This window comes from Tarenaya hassleriana, unplaced genomic scaffold (assembly GCF_000463585.1).
Source record: "Tarenaya hassleriana unplaced genomic scaffold, ASM46358v1 Cleome1, whole genome shotgun sequence".
Classification (NCBI taxonomy): domain Eukaryota; kingdom Viridiplantae; phylum Streptophyta; class Magnoliopsida; order Brassicales; family Cleomaceae; genus Tarenaya; species Tarenaya hassleriana.
Window position 1 is genome coordinate 4,184,235 of NW_010960187.1, and position 18,666 is coordinate 4,202,900.

The window sequence follows — 18,666 nt, forward strand, 5'->3', positions numbered from 1 at the left end:
GATCATTGCAATCGAATGAGTTGGAAACTGGCAACTAAGAGGCCTTTCCCTTTGTTCCATTAGCACTTGTTTCGTAACATAAACAAATATCATCCAAAGGTTATGATCATTGAACAAGGGTCATAATTTATCCGGGGTTGCATAATTTTGGGGTAAAAATTAAATTTTGCAACTGTTAAGTCAGCAGTCAAATATTGTTGACAACCCTTTACTAAATTTAATGACGAGGACCCAAAATAAAAAACCCTATTATTAGTGGTTTGTTTAAGTGAAACCAAATTACCCATATATTTATTATCTCCAAAACCCTCAAAATAGATATAACAATAACGTTTATATATCAATTCAACTCTCTTCCAAAAAAAAAAAACTCAAGGAAAATCGATTAGAAAATAAAAAAAAAAAGAGAGAGAGAAATACTAATGTCGGGAAGAATATGTAGAACGTTAGCGATCATAACGTTATTATCGATAACGTTAATGGTGGAGGTTAGTCGCTCGGAAGATGAGAAGGAGGGTTGCGTTAAGCGATGCGTTACAAAAGAATGCATGGCGACAGCGGAGAACGCAACTCTTGAGAAGTGTAGAAGCGCATGCACCGACATCTGCGGCAACCCTCAGTTGTATAAATTAGTTTACTTTATCCCACCAAAGAACCGCAAATCCTGCATTTTCAGGAAATGTACGTAACCACAATACATATAGAATGCCTTTCCATATACATACGCATGTATGTATCTGTAATTTTATACGTACATTTGCTCTGCGTATCTATATATCAACATGGGAATTCATGCATGCATGCATGCATGCATGTGTATATTACGTTAATCAAGAAAGCCAAAAGAGAAACTACGCAAATACAGGAAAGTCATGAAAAACCTTCGTTCTCAACTTGTTCTTGAGACGCATTCAGCGTGAAATGGCCTTACACGTTCACTGATGCAAAATACAGAATGGATCTCTTATTACAAGTTCTCCATTGAACTGAAAAAAGGGGGCAAGACATTGAAAATGGAAGATGTTTTAATCTGACTCGGAAAAGGTCGTGGAGTCGGGGTCGGCTGAAGCGTTCTGAGCTTCTAGTAACTTCATCTGACGTTCAGCGTGCTCTCTCTCGCACTGACTGACACCAATTATGATGTCGAGCATTGTCCCGGTCGTGCCAAAGAACACGAGTGGTGCTAAAGACTTGCGTTTGATTCCCACTGGAATTGCGGCCAATGCCCCAAGAACCGAGAAAACCCATGTCCCTAGTGCACTGTCACCACAGAAAAAAAAAAAAAGACGAGGAATTTAAATATGCAGTTGCAGCTTTCACCATGAATGATGGTTTCATACTTGAAGCGATCAGTGACAGTGTATTTGAGAGTTTTGACTTGGGGCAAGAATGAAGAATTCATCCTAATGCAAATTACAGATGACAACCCGAGAAATCAGCTATAGAGCACATTGCTGAAAAAAGCTTCACATTCATGTTCAAATCTGAAGTATCGCAGGCAGTCCCTTAACTGAAAACTCTTAAATACACTGATTGCTTCAAAATCACACATCTCATATAAAACAATTCACAACTATGTCCAGGTTTATGGCCATGGTGAAAGCTATCTACACCTAGTTTATTCCTTTTCAGTACCAAACCGGGACGGTATTTAAAGATTATGATGACAAACACAATGGCAGGGTACAACCACTTGCCTAACAATGCAGATGATGAAAATTAAGAAGACAAATTTTCAAGGGTAAAATCAAAGAAGCAACTAACTTGGAAACTGAGCATTCCTCAAGGTGCTTCACATTCTCCTGGCTTCCCATTTTCTTTTCCTTAGTCTCTGAAAAACAGAAATATGAAGTTAAACCCTTTTCAGGATAAATTTTATACAGTCTATAAATCAAATGAAGAACTCCTATGCAGCTGTCCTGGCTAACCTGAAAAATCAAAGCGAGTTCAAGTAAAAACCGAAACTGCTGTGTTAACGAGTTTAACACATCACTATATCAGGAACAGCGGGGTAGAAATCACAGATAAATCCCTAGGAAGTTACAGTATGTTCACCGATTCCCCTCTCAAACTCTGGGATGTCTATGAAAAAAAGGGGCAATTCATCAGACTATGCAAACTACCGATGGCAGGAATGACAAATCTAGTAACCAAACTCATATATATACCGTGGATACAAATAAGATCACCGTCCTAAATGCCTGAGTCGTCCAAGAAATACGATACTATACAGAACACTCAATGCTCGCAGAGGGAACTCTGTTTCACAGTATAGTAAGAAACAGTTCCCAGTAGATACAAGCAAGAAACCAGCTTTGTGAAAGAAAGAAAGGGGAAACTAGAGCACAACATAGGAAGCACACAGAACGGAGTGAAATTATATCTATAATAAAACAAAGTTCATCAAGTAAACAACCCATGGTAGGAATTGGATTGAACCCGGAAAATTCAGGGAGATTTGTTCATTCTAAATTTCTGTGCAGTTTCAGGTCCGAGAAAGTGGAAACACAATTCTGATAGTAGGGAAAAAGAAAAATAAAATCAAGTGAAAACAGGTTAATCCATCAACATCGGAAACTACAAGAACATATTATGCGGCTGTGTTTTCAACTAACACTTTACAAACAAAAACGCCTAACATAACACGAACAGTGAAAGACATAGAGATCACACACGACACGAGAAACAAATTCCCTAGGTTACGCAATTCTCAATCAACCCAACATTGCAAATCGAATCAACATCGGAAACATTCGACGAGAAAGAGAGAATTTTTCGATTACCCTTCTCGATTCGGCTGACGAAAGAAGGGAGGGGAGAAAAAAAGCCGAGAGCTTTCGGACAATCCGGTGACGCCCTGTTGAGTCGACGGGCCCGTGTAGGATGACCGAGTCGGGTCGATTTGAGCGAGTCGGGTCAACTTTTAATCCAAAATCGACTGGGCCACAAAATTGGATCTTTCTTCTTGAAGCCCGCCGATAAAAGCCTAATAACTAAGTGGTAACTTAAGTATCTGAGCCCATAAAAGCCCACTCAACCTCCAAATTCATTGGACATAGAAATTCCCAAATTGGGGGCGAATCATAAACCCTAAAGGTACTAGATTCATGGTCATGCATTCTCAATGTACCTGGACACATTCTGGAATGCTTACACAACTTAGCTTCAGATCCTCGTCCCTGTCTTTTTTGGGCCTCTCGAATCATTTCTTCCTGCGGAGCTCCGGTTCTGTCCGAATACGGAAACCACCAGCTCCGATCTACTCTTCTCTCGGAGCGACCATGTCGACCGTTTCGACTCAGAATGAGTCAACTCAGCAGACCCAGAAACCCTCGCAGGTGACCGATCTTCTTTCTACTCGTGTTCTGGGTTTTCGATTCTTATTCATATCTGTCGCGTGACGATCGGATTGTGCCGTTGGTTTGATTGTTTGATCGGATTGTGCCATGAATGTAGCTAATTGTATCCACCAAACAAAGCCTGTTGTTGGTTTCACCGATCCTTACTTCACAGCTGACCGTTTTGCGTTTCCTATATAATCTCTTATGTCTTGGTATCACAGTTTGATGTGTTGGAGAGATCAGTTGGCTTAAGGACAGATATGTATAGTCATGTGAAACCTAGTAAGCGTGCAATATCACCTCCTACGAAAGCATTAAATGATAAGAGTTTATCTGTTCTTCTTGCCTTTCTTCTTTCCATTTGGCTATTATCCACACTCTTGTCTATTTCCTAGTATAGTTTCCTATTTTCTGACACCCACCGGAACTTATGTTTAGGTTGCAAAGCGGTTGGAGAAGTTCAAGACCACGATCTTTACCCAAATGAGCATGCTAGCCATCAAACATGGAGCAATAAACCTTGGTCAAGGCTTCCCCAATTTCGATGGTCCTGATTTCGTCAAAGAAGCTGCTATCCAAGCCATCACGGATGGTAAAAATCAGTATGCCCGGGGACATGGGGTTCTCGAATTCAATGCTGCCATTGCTGCTCGGTTCCAGAAAGATAGTGGGCTTGTGGTTGATCCCGAGAAAGAAGTAACCGTCACATCTGGTTGCACTGAAGCCATAGCTGCTACTGTATTGGGATTGATCAATCCTGGTGATGAAGTGATTCTCTTTGCACCCTTTTATGATTCTTATGAAGCGACTCTCTCCATGGCCGGCGCCAAAATCAAGGGAATCACTTTACGTCCACCCGATTTCGCTGTCCCTATGGACGAGCTCAAATCCGCAATATCTAAAAATACCCGTGCTATCCTCCTCAACACTCCACACAACCCGACTGGTAAGATGTTCACAAGGGAGGAACTAGAAACTATTGCGTCTCTCTGCATTGAGAATGATGTGTTGGTATTCTCAGATGAAGTGTACGATAAGCTGGCATTTGAAATGGATCACATCTCCATTGCTTCGCTTCCTGGTATGTATGAAAGAACTGTGACCATGAATTCCTTGGGGAAGACGTTTTCTTTAACGGGTTGGAAGATTGGGTGGGCAATCGCATCACCTGAGTTGACACGAGGAGTTCGGTTAGCACACTCTTACCTGACTTTTGCAACCTCGACACCAATGCAATGGGCAGCAATGACAGCTCTCAAAGCTCCGGATTCTTACTACGAAGAGCTGAAAAGAGACTACTTGGCGAAAAAGGAGATTCTGGTGACGGGTTTAAGAGAGGTTGGGTTTAATGTTTACCCGTCAAGCGGGACCTACTTTGTAGTTGTTGATCATTCACCATTCGGGTTGGATAACGATGTTGAATTCTGCGAGTACCTCATAAAGGAAATCGGGGTCGTGGCTATTCCCACGAGCGTCTTTTACTTGAACCCGGAAGAAGGGAAGAACTTGGTGAGGTTCACATTCTGTAAGGACGAAGAGACGTTAAGGTCTGCTGTGGAGAGAATGAAGCAGAAGTTGCAGAGAATAATCTGAAAGTCTCATTGCCTGAGGATGGGAGATGATGATGTCTCTGGCTGTTTAGTGTTATGTTCCTTTCAGTTTGATCTGAAACTCTTCAAGACATTCGAGATCTATCGTGATCTCATGTTGTAATCCCCTGGACCCATTTCCATGATGTTGTCATTAACTCCATGGGTAAATTAATAAATGAAATTATTTGAAGTTTTATTTCAGAAAATAATCATTAAGCTCAGAAATAAAATTTTATCAGATAACTGGTGTGACAATCGTAAGATAGCCTGCCTTTGCCGAAAGTTAAAAGTAGATGAATTTATCAAACATTGACTTTGAGAATTCACGACAGTGATGTTTGCTTTGATGAATCATATTATTTTATATATATAAGTTTATATTCTTCTTCTGCAATTATTTTATCAATAATAATCAATGAATAATTTGATTTGATATTGTTGTTTAAGAAAAGCTAATAATGTGTGAAATGGGAAGCCAATAATCATACGGCACTATGCCCCCTTGGCTTACACTATTGAACCTTCCCAAGACTGAGAAACTCTAGCATTTTTTTTAAAATAAATTCCCTCTATTTCCGTCTGTATATAAAATTCTTTTAGGTTGAAATATAATATAATGCATTACAGAAACGCATAGAAAATAAGACCAGAAAAAAAAGATGCTAAGAATTTTTTTTTCATATAGAATATAATATTTAATTAAAAGATAGTCTTAACCTGCATTAGCATAAACCTACCCCGTTTGATTCATGGGTCTTATATTCAGTTTTGTGCAATAATAATAGTAATAATAATAATAATAATAATAATAATAATAATAATAATAATAATAATAATAATAATAATAATAATAATAATAATAATAATAATAATAATAATAATATCAAATATTTGGTTTATATGTATCCAAAAATCAAAAGAGCTGATATTGGAGAATTAAGCGTAATGGTAGTGGCCAATGTCCATGTGTGTGTGTATGTTCTTTTCATTTATAGTCGATCTCGTTTTATTTCCAATTAAATGTGTTAATAATGGATTTTTAATATTCTAATGATTAAAAAAAGTTCTTCATAGCCACGATTATTAAAAACTCTTCGTACTACTACACCATTTTTTTCACAAATTATTAATAACATCATTTATGAACAATTATCCAAAGAATGTGTTTAAAAAAACAATATATTTCATATATTTTACTTCAGATATATAATAACCAAACAAAAAAATCAATAAGGTCTTATACAATCAATTAATAAAATATGTTTTAAATATAAAAATAATCAGAAAAACAAAATGAGAAGTTTAGATACAATTTTAATAAAAAAAAAATCTATTATGGAATGAAATCAGATAAAAACAATAAAAAATATAACGGATTTATTTTTTTCTATATACAAATATAAATAAAATAATAATAGAAATTGATTCACAAACTAAGATATATCCACATCTAATCTTAAATTTAATGTATAGGCTTTCAATGCCACAAATATTCCAAGAGGATGTTTGGCTACATGGTTTAGTCCAAATTTGATCCAACCATATCTTCTCATTTCTTCATCTTTCTTTTTCCTCGTCAAATTGCACAAAGCTTTTATCTTTTGATTCATCTCAACCGTCCGATTGGAGGATCACCAACTTTTTTGTACCAAATATCTTACCAAAAAACAATCAATGATGATGGATGGTACGTGGAACAAAAAAAAATCATCATGAAGCATCAAATACAAGAATGTTAAAGTGAACATTGTGAGGAAAATAATAGATTTATTTATGAATATAACTAGATTTTGGATTTAATATACATTTTTCAACCTTTTAAACTATTTAGTGTTTATTTGCAAATGAAAAGATTAAATTTTATGAAAACCAGTATCTATTGTCAACAGATTTCTTGCAAGAAAGGAGTAAAGTACGGATATTAAAATAAAAATAAAATTCAGAAAAAGGCATTGGAAAAAAAATTAGTGTGTGTGGCGGCACGTGCCGGCCTGCAACAGTAAAGCTAAAAAGTGTCCGGGTCTGGATCCGACGACCGATATATTCCCGTCAAGACCGGACTTCATCCAACGGCCACGATTTACCATGTAACCTTAACAACCGTCAGATCTTAATCTAACGGTTATCATTAAATCTGGTCCCGTCTCTCTCTCTCTCTCCCCCAATTCGCACGTTAAATAACCCGAAACCCGGTCCAAGTCCCCAGATTCTCTCTCTCTGTACAAAGTGAGCTTCTTTCTTCAGCTTCGCCGCCGTTCTCCATCTCCGGTGTGGAGAAAACACGACGACGACGAAGAGCGTCCATTTCCCTCGATAAAAAAAAAACAAAAAAAAAATATGATCACGAGAATCTTCTGTAACGTGAGATTATCGTCACCACCGTCGTTCTCGATTTCGCCGGCGACATCTCAGGCGGATGCACGATAACCACCACTGCATCGTCCCACAGAGTATCGCAGCCAGAGAGATCTCTGAAGGTAGAGAATATTCGATGAAGCTCTTCGTCGTCGTCGTGTTTTCTCCACACCGGAGATGGAGAACGGCGGCGAAGCTGAAGAAAGAAGCTCACTTTGTACAGAGAGAGAGAATCTGGGGACTTGGACCGGGTTTCGGGTTATTTAACGTGCGAATTGGGGGAGAGAGAGAGAGAGACGGGACCAGATTTAATGAATTCAGAGCAGGAGCCCATCGAAACCGGTTCAATGGTACATAGGCGATTCAAAACCGGAAAAAAACAAGGCCCAGAGAGGGAAGAAACTGATAAGGGAAGGGGTTGAGTTCTATAGCAATGGCGATTTCTACGAAGGAGAGTTTCATAAAGGAAAATGCAATGGAAGTGGGGTATACTACTATTTCGTGAACGGAAGGTACGAAGGGGATTGGATCGATGGAAGATACGATGGGTATGGGATAGAGAGCTGGGCAAGGGGAAGTAGATACAAGGGTCAATACAGGCAAGGCCTGAGACATGGCTATGGAGTTTACAGGTTCTACACAGGAGATTGTTATGCGGGAGAATGGGTCAACGGTCAGAGCCATGGGTTTGGTGTTCAGACCTGTGCTGATGGCAGTTGCTATGTTGGGGAATTCAAGTCTGCTGTCAAACATGGACTTGGATCTTACCATTTCAGGTATCTTCTTACATCACTTTCTGATCTTTTCTGCATATCTGCAGATGCTTCTTGGTACTAGAGAGATCTTTTGGATCTTCATGGCCTAGAAATCTGAATATTAGTCTAGATTTGAGAGAGATTCGTGAGAATTTGATCTGGGTAATTCCTGAATCTGTTGTTATAGATTTCATGGCTCCTTAGAGTTTATATCTCATGCTTTTGATGCTCACTCTCTCCTTAGAATCTCAGGACACTGAACTGAACTGAACTAAAAGGGTCTCTCTCTAAATATATCAATCTTTTTGCAGGAATGGAGATAAATACGCAGGTGAGTATTTCGGAGACAAGATCCACGGCTTTGGCGTATATCGTTTTGCCAACGGCCACTGTTACGAAGGAGCATGGCACGAGGGGCGTAAGCAAGGCTATGGCATATACACTTTCAGGAACGGTGACATGAAATCTGGTGAATGGGATGACGGAAATCTTCGAACCCGTCTTCCTCCAACGGGCGAGCCAGTTCGCAGAGCCGTTCAGGTAAATTCACCGCTCCATCATCGTCTGATTCAGTGAAAAGGATGAAACTTTTAGTTCCAAATGGTTGAAAACTTTGAAATAGAAAAGCTGTGTAAACTATTGTTTTCTGATCTCATAGGCGGCCCGAGAAACTGCGAAGAAGGCCGGAAATATGAGACGGGTGGAGGAGGAGGTGAGCCGGGCAGTTTCAGCAGCTAACAAAGCCGCTACAGCCGCAAGGGTGGCAGCTGTGAAAGCTGTTCAGAATCAAATGGATGGTAAATTCTGTGAAACTTGAAGTGAAAGCCAAGCAACACAAAAGTGTAGATTTTTTTTGTTAAGATTCCTTCTCTCCATATACATATATCTGTATGTTAAACCCTGGTGAGCCAACAAAAGAAGAGAGCTTACTCCAGAGGTCTAAGAGAGAGTGGCATTTAGGGTCGGGTATTTCGGGTTTCGGTTCGGATTGGATCCGATTATTTTCGGGTTTCGGTTCCAAAGTCTTTCCCTTTTTCGAAATTTCTGTAATCTGTACATAAACACCCTAATATGCTTAATATTTGTATAAATCAAAATTTCTTCTGAAAACATAAAACTCCTCTCTCTTGACTGATGACGTTATGGCCTGCAATTCTCTTTTTAATTTGGTATTTCGAAAATTAGATGTGGAAAATAATTATTTATTTTAAGTAACCATTTTGGGTTCTACGAGAATTGTCAACACCAGACAGCTTTGTCCATATCTTGGAAAACCAATAATAATATCAATGCATCCAACCAATACGATCTCTAAGTTGTCACACGTAAGAAATATTCTGCATTCTTTTTCCCTATTGTTCTGCAATTGTAGAATGAATATTTTTTTTAATAGATATTTATAGACAATTTCAATAAACGTCGAGTAAGATTCACGACAAGAACACATCAAATGCGACTTTGTTTTCTTATCTAAAATAATGCCGCAGTCGCCATGATCATCGTCTATGGATGATAATGTTTGGGTTTTATATGTAGTTATCCGTTTCATATTATATATATATATTCCCAAGAGTCACATGATTTCCTGCTGGATTGGTTTCCTTTTGCATCATAATCCAAGTGTCAAATATTCTACATAAACACAGCCATACCCGTTTTAAAATATGTTCATCATTATTTAACCCTCCCCAAATAATAATTTCCCAGTCATACCCAACAAAAAAAAATGGTTTGAAAACTGATTTGATACATTAATGGCAATATACAAACAAAAAATAATAATAAATTTTTAAAATAAAATTTGAATTTGGAAACAATTCATATGAAAAAAATAAATCTACATTGAATTTGGCACATGTATTTCCCATGGTAATTTTGCTTACATCAACATTTGACTGAAACATAAGCCTTTGAATTTTGGATTTCAAGACATTCAAATATTACTCCACATGCAGAAAAATCTTGAGGAAAAAGCAGTCAATCCAAGAAGTTTCAGAAAGTACTGTACCTCTATGTATATGCATTCATTAGAAACTAAAATAAATAAATAAATAAAATATATATATATATATATACAACACCCAGAAATCAAAATCTGTAACACCAACAATATAAATTATTGTTCTGTCGGGATAGGGGTAATTTATTATGAAACAGGAAGAGTATGGTTGTTTCTGCACGCATGTCCCTGCCTCATTCAATTTCAATCCATTATTATGTTAATATTATAATAATATTTAATGGTTTAAATAAATGCATGAATTGCTCGTATTGTTGGTCCAATGGGGTTCATTTCCTAACCCCAGAATTTTAGGTACTTTTTTTGGTCAAAATGTCATGATCCATGAGTCATCTATGCTTAAAGATTTTTTTTAAAAAAAAGGTACAAAGAAAATTCGAGGCTGATTTCTTCCTTTATTTCTACAGAGTCAGAAGACCCTTGTCAATAAACTTATTTAAAAACACTATTAATTCTGAAGAAACTCAAATAAAAAATCCATTTTCTAATTTTCACTACCTTAGAAATAATCTTATGTAATTATTTTAAAATTAGTACGGTGTATATTTATATATAAAATATTCTTGTTAGATATTTGATAAAATTTAAAAATACCAAAAAAATGATTTCAAAATGTAATTATTTTAATGAATTTCATTGATTATTTTTAATAAATTGTGTGTGTGTGTTTTCTGGATTTTGTTGTTTCTTTTTCAATGGATTTTGTCACTCTCTATATGAGTTTTTTTTTTTTTTTTTTGGGGTGGGGGGGTATCATATAAAAAATGATTTCAAAATGTAATTATTTTAATGAATTTCATTTATTATTTTTAATAAATTGTGTGGGGGGTTATCATACCATGTATTTCATTTTCAATCGCATGTATTTTGTTATTTTTTCAATTGAATACGTACTACAGAATTCCCTAAAGAAGAAAGGAAAAAAGAACAAACAGATTTCAAATGATTCAGCTTAGAAACATACTCTAGAATTCCCCCAATGGACCACAAAGGAACTGGCCATGGAAACGGTAAGAGAGTTTCCTACAAGCTTGATATATACATATATATATATATATATAATATAGCATATATGGAAGAGAAAGTGAATGGACAGCTATAAGCAATAGAAGTGGCTTTTGGTAAGAGGAGAGCACATGAGATTTAACCTAACCTCTAAGATCTTGATTTCGAATTTTCTTTCGGGAAAGCCAAGAGTTTGGCTTCTCAAGATTGTCCTCACGCGCTTGGCAACTCTCCCGCGTCTGATTCAAAACCCAGTTTTGATATCCTGTCTGTATATACGGTTGGGGTTTCAAAAGAATCTGTTATGGTGATTTCATCATTTTTCTGATTCTTTAAAGAGTGGTTCCTTGGAATCACAAGTGCATTCAATACCCAAATTTCAACTACAAGATAATCCGAATAAATATATTTTCATTTTAAACAAATTTACTGAATTTGAATTGAAAATAAAAATAAATGAAAAGATTCAAATTATCGATTTCTTATATTAAATCTTGATAAAATATCCGTTTAAAACATATGATCTTATGAAAATAAAGTATATCTCATGATTTAATTTCTAAAGATTCAAATTCTCAAAATCGTGTGTATAGTCCCCCCCTTAATATAAATAATAACATTTACGAGACTGTTATAAAGCCCAATTATAGTTACCCTAAATAAACCCAACGAAGAGAGCCCATTTTATATTGAGCTTAATTTATTGAGAATAATCTTTTGGGGCCCATAATAAACAATGATAAGCAAGAACAATTCTATATAAGGCCTGTTAGATTTAGCCTCTAATAAGTCCAATATACATAGAATTGGATAATATACATCCCAATCATATCCAGCCCAACCTAATTCACACGACCCCTCCCATATAAAATTAATACTATTTATACATATAAAATTATACTAAAGTTTTTAACTTTGGGTTATTCCATGGATCCGTAAAAAGAAACTTCAGAAGACGAGGAAAACACTCCCGGTGATACGGAGCTGTTTATTAGATTGCATTTTTGTGTCCGAATATATTAAATCCGAAATATAACCAAATTCAATGTACTCTGAGAATCATATGGGAAAAAGGTGCTTGAACTTAAGAAAAGACATGCCATGTGATTTAAACTTAATGAGAAACTCAATATAAATCTAAAAAAATATATAAATTAAGTTTTTTTAATCTGAAACATTCAAACTAGATTGAATTGCAAGAAGTATATTTATCGTTTATTAGCAATTCATTACAATAAAAACACACGATTAAATAACAAATTTCGCATATTATCGTACAATAAACGACATTACAATAAATAAAAAATACACATGAAAGAGTCAACAAGTGGAGAGAAAAAAAGCCTCCTGTTCATGTGATCTTGCTTTGTCCTATCTAAACCAAAACGTATCCGAATTTAATATATATATGTGTATATATATATACACATATTTCATATGCGGACGGCTTTCGATCGTTAGTAATACATAATTCTCTTCAAGCAACAGGCAACTTGAGCATAAAAAATATTACGACCGTAATTAGGACAAAGATAAATAATCAGCAATTAATTAAAGAATATGGTTATTAATTTTGGACCGTCGGATCAGCTGAAACTCCAAAGAGGAATCTCAGCATCTTCGTACACGTCGTCGATCGTCGTCACCGTCGTCATCATCGACATCGGATGGGGAAAATAATCAAACGAAACTTCATCAAAGAAGAACGTCCCATTACGATGATGATGATCATAATCATCACTGACAAAATCACGCCATGATGCATCCATCAATGACACTGGTTCATCGAAACCCTTCAAAGATCCCATCAACGGTAGCATGACATCGTCGTCGTCATCGACACGATGATGATCACTGTCGTGATCGGAAGGGGAGGAGGCCGATGATGTTGAAGATAACGATGGTGATGGTCGATGACGATGAAGGGCAAAATGGTCAAAGGAGACACAGTTGGCGGCTTGAGCGGCGACCCTTTGAATGGATTTGGGGGACAAAACGGTATTTTCATCGATGAGAAGGTCAGAAGATGAAACGTCTGGGAAATTAAGATTAGCTTTAGGGCCTTTGAGGCACAAGAGTGCAGCATCATAAGCCCTAGCAGCTGCTTCGGCAGTTGAGTAAGAACCTAGCCAGATTCTTGTCTTCTGATTCGGTGCCCTAATTTCAGACACCCATGATCCCCAGCTTCTCATCCTCACTCCTCTGTACTTCTTCTTCTCGTTCACACTCTTACACGACGAGGGCATTGCTTTTTTTATGATCTGGGTTTGGATCTTAGGCTTCGATCTCACCATTCTGCAATGTATATATCGATGTGATAATTTGGATATATAATATACGGATAATGCGATATCGTTTAGTGAATGGATTGATCGAATGAGAAAGTGTAGATGCTGTTGGGTTTTGTTTGTGTGCTATATGTTCTTGTGTTATAATGCAAAGAGTTCATTATATAGACAGATGGATGGAGCGTAAGAGTTAAATAATCGATATTTTATACATAAAAAAAATATGTTCAAACGAAATAGAATGGTTATGGAAAAAAAAAAGAAACAGTATGGTTTCCAGTTACATGTATGAATGTGACGTTTTGGTGCATGACAGGTCCTTTTTTTTTTTTTGCACATATATAATATTAAATGGATTTTTTGTGCTTAATTTTTTTTCTTTTTTAATGTTACATTATTGAAACACAATCGCATGCTGCTATGGATATTCAGTGATATTATATTGTTTACAGATTTAAATTAAAATTCGATCATGTTGGTCTTGGAAAAAAAAGGGGTTAATATTGGTGTGTAAGGAATGTATAGCTAGCTGTACGGAATCCACTTGCTGAACAAAGAGATTATACAGGGACATGCCCAAGAAATTAAGGTTGAGACTGTGTGTTATTTTATTTCCACATACTCCATTCGGTTGCGATTACGTTACCATCGAGGCTTGCAAACTACAGCTACGTTTGAATATTTCAATCCCACGACATTTCGGAGAAAATGGCCCTCTAAAGAGGTGGTTAATTATTGGTGTATATATATGTTATGGTGCGTGTATATGTTTATTTGATAAAATAAATGCAAATGTCTCTGAAACTATGTCATAATGCTAAAACAAATCAAGGTATATAATTTGGAGACATTTTTCACATTGTTTTCACATCTTACAGCGTTATCACATTAAAACATCATATGTATTTTTTTTTGAAAAAAAAAATAAAAGCAGTAATTTTTTTTAAAGTTTTGTACTCTTTTAATTTTCCAATTTTCAATTCTATTAGAATGGGTAATAATCTCCATATTAACATAGTTATATCTCACCATATTCCAAATAATTTGTAAACAAAAAATTAATATTTACTTACCAATATATACGAATTTATGGATATTTAGTGTGTGTGTGTGAGAGAGAGAGAGTATGAAAATTGAAAATTGCAGGATAGAGATTGAAAGCGGCTTATCAATATCCATATATAATTAGATTATAATTTATGTGAAAAAATTAGATTATAATTTCTCTGCATAAAATGATATAAAAAAAATATTGACATGTTGGATGTGTTAAAACAAAAAGATTATATTGCAAGAGATAGCATAAATAATAAAAGGGAATAAGAATGGGATGAGATGGGAAAAGGCAAGGCAGCATCGTGAACATGTTAGGTCTAACAATAAGAACAATTAAATAAACTAAATTAAACATTATCGAATCTAAATTAATAAAAAAAGGGATCATAATTGCTATGAGATTTAATTTTAAAAAATAAATATTTTGCATTAGTTAATTTATTCGGACATTATGGAAGCCGTGTGGGAGCGAGTGACAAGAGCTACTCACTTCAACAGACAGCTGTTGTCTCTCTGCCTTGCACCCCTAAACCGCGTTTTGGTTCTTGATTTATCTTTTCTCGTTTTTATTATTTTTATAAACACACAGACATACGATTTTTTTTTTGGTATATTGTAAATTGATTTTTTTTTCATAAATTTTTGTTTCATTAATTCTCTTCCTTATAGTTTATATATAATATTTAATGAGGATATTATGCTCCAAAGTAAAAGAACGGGCAATACAATAAAATGGGTATTAATAGCCATATTTTCTTTACCAACCATCCTTGGTGACGAAATCATTGAGAAATTACATTCATTGCTCAAGATAAAATCGGAAAATAAATTTTAAAAAAATATATGTAAAATATAAAGAAAAATAAATGATCTGAAAAAATGTTACATCTATATTTTTTACGACTTCACCTTCTTTCTTTTTTCTTTTATTAAAATCTGTCATTATTTCGTTAGTCATTCTACATATTTAGCAGATTTATAACACATAAAATCGTTAAAAATATGGTAATCATAAAAATTTTGTGACTTTGAATGACTCGTCTAACTAGATTCACCAAATACCCGTATTATCTTATAATATTTAATGCAAAACATTACATTGCCTTGTCACCACTTATGCATGTCCGTATGGACACGAAACTCACGTTGCAGCTACGTACAAGTGCAGTACGTAAAAGCCAATAAATTAAGATCCGTGCGTTATATGTGTCCGGGACTCCTGGTCCATCTGAAAAATTGATATCTAAAAAAGCAAAATTTGTTTTTTTTTTTAAATTTTTTTAATATAAAGTTAAATTCAACTCGGTTTTTACGATTATCTGAAATTAATTTTGCATGAAACGCTTTTCATTGCATCGAGGCTTCTTCAAAGTTCAAACCCATGCCTTCTTTGACATCTTATTTGGAGATCCATGTATCAAAATGTCAACTATGGTTGGCTGCGTGAAAATTTAATCAAGAGTTAATTTTTCAAGATTAAATTACGTACCGTATTTACTTCATGTTTTATATCGGTGTGTCCATGGACGGATGGATGCTCGGTGCAATTAAAGGGAGGATAAGTACTGCGGTGAATATTTTTTTTAAACAACTTTATGGGATTAAGTGGTAATTTGATTGGTATTCAGATTTTATAAACACAAACTGTAAATTCTTTCCTTTACTGCTAAATAAAATGTTTAGATCCACTATTCGACGTGTCTATTCATTTTTCGTTAATGTAAATTTCTACCAATTACTTAAATTTGGAGAATCAGGTATTGTAATTTTGTTATTAAGCGTATATTCAACATTTTCATAGATTATGCACATAATATCTTGCCATGTACGTCCATGCATGGTACCAAAAGAAAATTATTTTGTGACGAAAATGCCCATGCTCTGTCTCTGAACTGGCACCGTACTCGCTCCGTACCTTCTTCTCAACCATGAGATCTCAATCAATATAATAATTTAACATATATGTATACACATATATATACACGTGAATTGGAAAATGGGGATATTTCGAAGAAGGTGCGATATTGTTGGAGGTTGAAACCACAAATGTATGAACTAGTGACATAATTCTATCGACAAAATCGAAATATTCCCTATATATATATATATATATATATATTGATTGACGCTAGGCTATTTCCCACTTTCGGATTGGGTGAATAAGTGCGTGGAGAAATTTCTAGGGAAAGTTCGAAAATTGGATTCTGATAATATATTTGGTTCACCTACCAAATCCTTTCAATTATGTTTTATTTTTCAAAATTAAAGGGCTTCCCGCACATTTATTGTTTATATAAATTAGGTGAGAGAAATTATATGTGAACATAAATAAAACCTATCATATACCGGAGTCAAAAGAAAGGGGAAAAAACAGTACCATAAGATTTAAAGAGTGCCGAGATAGATTCATAACCAAAAAATTTTGGTCCGACATATAAAAATCATATATATATTTTCCGTACGTTAATGTAATTCCGATGTTAGATAACAGCTTTCGATTATGAAACATACGACAAAGCATATAGGCCTAAATATTGTCACTATTATTGAGCCCATATATTCTGTGGGCCCATTATTAACAATTTCAGCCCAAATTAACGAAACGCTTGCGCTCTTCAGACACGTGGCGTAAAATGATTGGAGAATTTTTGCGACGACGTGTGACAAAAACCTCCTTCCAAAACTTAACTATCGCCATCTAAACGCACGCGCGGGCGCCTGCGCGCATGAGCTCCTCTTTGTCGTCTCTTCGATGGCGTCGAAAGGATTGGTTTTCTCGCGATCTTGTGCCGCGGAATTGATTGTTTTGGCCGATTACTATGTCGTCGACGAGCATAATCCTAACAATTCGCCGACCGTTTCTTCTAAGGTACGATTTCGATTTGGGTTTCTGATTATTCTTTGAGGAGATTGCTGCCGTTCTTCTGGTGAACAGAATCAAGTCGTGAAACTTGTTGGTTCTTGGATAGATAGAGGGAATTTGAACATCGTAGTTTGCATATGTCGTTCAGTGTTTGAGTTTGTTCGAAATGGTGAATTCTGGGTTTGATCGAAACATGGTGATTTGTATGAAAAGGGCATCATGATATACTAATTTGGGCTTCACAAAGTTTAGATTTTTCTGGAAAAAAGAAATCTTTCGGTTGAACCGAATCTCCAGAGCTATGGTTTTGGTTCTCATGACTGTTTTCTTCAACAATTGTCATCTTCCATCGCCATCTGCTAGATTGATGGTTTCAAGTTCTTGACTGTCTCTATGTTTGCCATTGTTAATTTGAAGCTGAACGTCTCTTTCAGTTTCACCATTTTTATTGTGTTCGTTAACTCTTGGTGGCATGTGAAGAACAATGGGCAGAACGTACCAGTCGAAGTACTTCCCAGGCCATTGATGTTTTGAACTTAAAGAGGGTATCTGTCTCGTTCGTATTTTGTCTGATGTCTCCGATCTCTTCTTATTGGTGACGTCTCCTTTCGGCAACACACTCCACCACCAAGAAAAATGTATCCCATGGTCAGTTTGCATTTACAACTCAAGAAACCGGAAACTATTCCTATCACCCTTGGAATTGACTGGAGGATCGGCATTTCAGCCAAAGATTGGGAAAAGATCCAGCCTCTGTCCTTCCGTTGCGCCTAGCATGAGATGGTGCCATTTGAAATGGTTTCTTTACAGGGTGTTGGGCTGCCTTCAATTATTAACAGGAAGATATATCTAAGACTTCTTTCCACTAGTGCCAAAACCCTAGCTTGATTGCCCAAGGCCCTGAACAAGAACATGGCCATCGCCTTTCCAGAAGAAGAAACTTATCTAGGCACAAACTTTATCAAAAGACAACAACTAGGAGAAAAAAGAGGGGTTATATCCATTATCGTACATTCGTACGTTTAATCATTAGAGAACATGTCAGACATGGAGTTTACTAATCTTTGTCATTAATTTTTCAAGGGTTACTTCCGGTTATATATTCATATCCTTTTCCAACAGAAATCATACAAAAGTGATCGACGAACTCAATAATATATATATATAAGAGGATATATATTGTTGTAACCTCTCCTATGAGGGTGCCACGCCAATTTCCGTGCGGTCAAACAAATCTGACCCAGAGCCAATAAACATTATTATATCCAACCAAATTCGATATTCTAATACCCAAATAAAACTAAAACTGAAAAATTCTTTAAAAATTACGATTTTTATTTATAAAAACCAGATTCTAATCAAATTTTGAGGGGAAAAACAAGCAAATATGA

The 18,666-nt window shown here is 35.7% G+C and overlaps 4 protein-coding genes and 1 long non-coding RNA gene across 5 annotated transcripts; 3 read left to right on the top strand and 2 right to left on the bottom strand.

The window, feature by feature from the left end:
- Positions 1-843: 843 nt before the first annotated feature.
- LOC104810143 lies at positions 844-2,894 on the bottom strand. The gene is made up of 3 exons (XM_010536346.2): positions 2,784-2,894; positions 1,765-1,831; positions 844-1,260 (listed from the first exon to the last, which is right to left on the bottom strand). The coding sequence occupies exons 2-3, from the start codon at positions 1,812-1,814 to the stop codon at positions 1,026-1,028; spliced, it is 285 nt and encodes a 94-aa protein (XP_010534648.1). The 5' UTR covers positions 1,815-1,831; positions 2,784-2,894; the 3' UTR covers positions 844-1,025.
- A 182-nt stretch (positions 2,895-3,076) lies between these two features.
- Positions 3,077-5,127, top strand: LOC104810152 (probable N-succinyldiaminopimelate aminotransferase DapC). The gene is made up of 2 exons (XM_010536353.2): positions 3,077-3,338; positions 3,780-5,127. The coding sequence occupies exons 1-2, from the start codon at positions 3,108-3,110 to the stop codon at positions 4,932-4,934; spliced, it is 1,386 nt and encodes a 461-aa protein (XP_010534655.1). The 5' UTR covers positions 3,077-3,107; the 3' UTR covers positions 4,935-5,127.
- A 2,222-nt stretch (positions 5,128-7,349) lies between these two features.
- Positions 7,350-9,181, top strand: LOC104824761 (junctophilin-3-like). The gene is made up of 4 exons (XM_010556922.1): positions 7,350-7,505; positions 7,610-8,064; positions 8,355-8,583; positions 8,702-9,181. The coding sequence occupies exons 1-4, from the start codon at positions 7,350-7,352 to the stop codon at positions 8,858-8,860; spliced, it is 999 nt and encodes a 332-aa protein (XP_010555224.1). The 3' UTR covers positions 8,861-9,181.
- A 3,134-nt stretch (positions 9,182-12,315) lies between these two features.
- LOC104810158 (ethylene-responsive transcription factor ERF012-like) lies at positions 12,316-13,480 on the bottom strand. The gene has a single exon (XM_010536359.1). The coding sequence runs from the start codon at positions 13,360-13,362 to the stop codon at positions 12,655-12,657; it is 708 nt and encodes a 235-aa protein (XP_010534661.1). The 5' UTR covers positions 13,363-13,480; the 3' UTR covers positions 12,316-12,654.
- A 3,645-nt stretch (positions 13,481-17,125) lies between these two features.
- LOC104810166 lies at positions 17,126-18,381 on the top strand. Its single transcript, XR_771258.1, has 2 exons — positions 17,126-17,281; positions 17,756-18,381. It is a non-coding gene; the product is annotated as an uncharacterized LOC104810166 (long non-coding RNA).
- Positions 18,382-18,666: the final 285 nt, after the last annotated feature.

What these genes read in the sequence shown, in the direction of transcription:
- LOC104810158 (XM_010536359.1), bottom strand. Translation starts at nt 13,362, where the DNA reads ATGGTGAGATCGAAGCCTAAGATCCAAACCCAGATCATAAAAAAAGCA.
- LOC104824761 (XM_010556922.1), top strand. Translation starts at nt 7,350, where the DNA reads ATGCACGATAACCACCACTGCATCGTCCCACAGAGTATCGCAGCCAGA. An exon ending in TGAAGAAAGAAGCTCACTTT is followed by an intron (nt 7,506 to 7,609) that starts GTACAGAGAGAG and finishes TAATGAATTCAG; the next exon opens with AGCAGGAGCCCATCGAAACC. An exon ending in CAGTTCGCAGAGCCGTTCAG is followed by an intron (nt 8,584 to 8,701) that starts GTAAATTCACCG and finishes CTGATCTCATAG; the next exon opens with GCGGCCCGAGAAACTGCGAA.
- LOC104810143 (XM_010536346.2), bottom strand. Translation starts at nt 1,814, where the DNA reads ATGGGAAGCCAGGAGAATGTGAAGCACCTTGAGGAATGCTCAGTTTCC. An exon ending in GAGGAATGCTCAGTTTCCAA is followed by an intron (nt 1,261 to 1,764) that starts GTTAGTTGCTTC and finishes CTGTGGTGACAG; the next exon opens with TGCACTAGGGACATGGGTTT.
- LOC104810152 (XM_010536353.2), top strand. Translation starts at nt 3,108, where the DNA reads ATGGTCATGCATTCTCAATGTACCTGGACACATTCTGGAATGCTTACA. An exon ending in AGACCCAGAAACCCTCGCAG is followed by an intron (nt 3,339 to 3,779) that starts GTGACCGATCTT and finishes ACTTATGTTTAG; the next exon opens with GTTGCAAAGCGGTTGGAGAA.